At 41.1% G+C, this 1,225-nt stretch overlaps 1 protein-coding gene across 1 annotated transcript in view; it reads right to left on the bottom strand.

The window, feature by feature from the left end:
* Positions 1–640: 640 nt before the first annotated feature.
* ebf3a (EBF transcription factor 3a) overlaps positions 641–1,225 on the bottom strand; it is a 13,931-nt gene continuing 13,346 nt past the window's right edge. The window contains exon 10 of the mRNA XM_060037209.1: positions 641–1,225. This exon is cut by the window's right edge and continues 41 nt beyond it. Within this exon, the coding sequence (XP_059893192.1) occupies positions 1,113–1,225 (113 nt within the window). The 3' untranslated portion in view covers positions 641–1,112.

Genomic DNA, 1,225 nt, shown 5'->3' with positions numbered 1-1,225 from the left:
CTGAGCAGCGCTACGCGCAAATAGAAAAGGAGATGTTAGCAATTGTGTTCGGAGCAGAGCGTTTTCATCAGTACATTTACGGAAGAGAAGTGGATGTGCAGTCGGATCACAAACCACTTGAAGTGATAATGAAAAAACCACTGAGCAGTGCTCCAGCTAGAATACAGAGACTTTTAATGAGACTGCAGAAATACCAGGTGAATGTACAGTACAAGCCAGGAAAGGAGATGTACATTGCAGATGCATTATCCAGAGCTTACTTACCAGTGACCAGCTCTCCAGATAAAGACATTGAAGCGCAGGTGCACATGGTGATCTCCAATTTACCCGTGTCAAAAGAGAAATTGGAGGAATTCAGAAAGGAAACAACAAATGATGTGACACTGACTAAACTCGTTGAAACTGTTCTTAATGGATGGCCAGAAACCAGGAGCCAAGCTGCCCAAGAAATACGAGCGTATTGGAACTTCAGAGAAGAGATCTCAGTTGTGAATGGAGTTCTGTACAAGGGAGAACGACTCATAAATGCAGATCATGTGTAAGCCACTGGGGGCGCTAGAGTTGAATAAACAACCACAAGATGGTTGCAACAGCTGGCTGAGTGGTGTCTGTTTACTATAGATCAACAACATAACACCATCATGCCAGTTGTGAGGTACAAGGTTCTTGCGTCAAGTGAAAGGTTGCACAGTAGTTTTTTTTTCAGGGAAGTGTCTGATGAGATGCCTGACTCTCCTACATGGCACCTCTTCCATTTTTTGTCCTCCTGATGTGTCCTTGCGGTTTTTAGTTGATTAAATGTACTAATTTATGGTTTGAGTATGGCATATTAAAATCAAAAGTAAATTTAAGATTTTTTTAATGATAATAACTGATAATAATAACGATGGACATGACTTTTTGGGGACCAGTATGGTCCCCAAAAAGTCAAGTATGAAGGTGTGAATTATGTAAATTCTTTGCAAATTCATGCAAATTCGGTCCCCTATCAACACATTGACTTGATTTTTCAGTGGTCCCCATATATGATGGGGAAAACATTTTAATGGAAATTTGCAGGTTTTAAGGCATGTATAGGCTAACTAAACAGTAGTGAGTGTGCTGAATTTTTTTCACACCTCTAGCACCTCTAGAAAGGGTGGTCCCCACCAGTGATGATTAAAAAGTTGGTCCCCAGTAGCCATGAATACCAGTGTGTGTGTGTGTGTGTGTGTGTGTGTGTGTG

The sequence above is a fragment of the Gadus macrocephalus genome, chromosome 18 (assembly GCF_031168955.1).
Source record: "Gadus macrocephalus chromosome 18, ASM3116895v1".
NCBI lineage: Eukaryota > Metazoa > Chordata > Actinopteri > Gadiformes > Gadidae > Gadus > Gadus macrocephalus.
The sequence above is the reverse complement of the archived record's forward strand: the minus strand, read 5'-3'. Positions and strand labels throughout refer to the sequence as shown.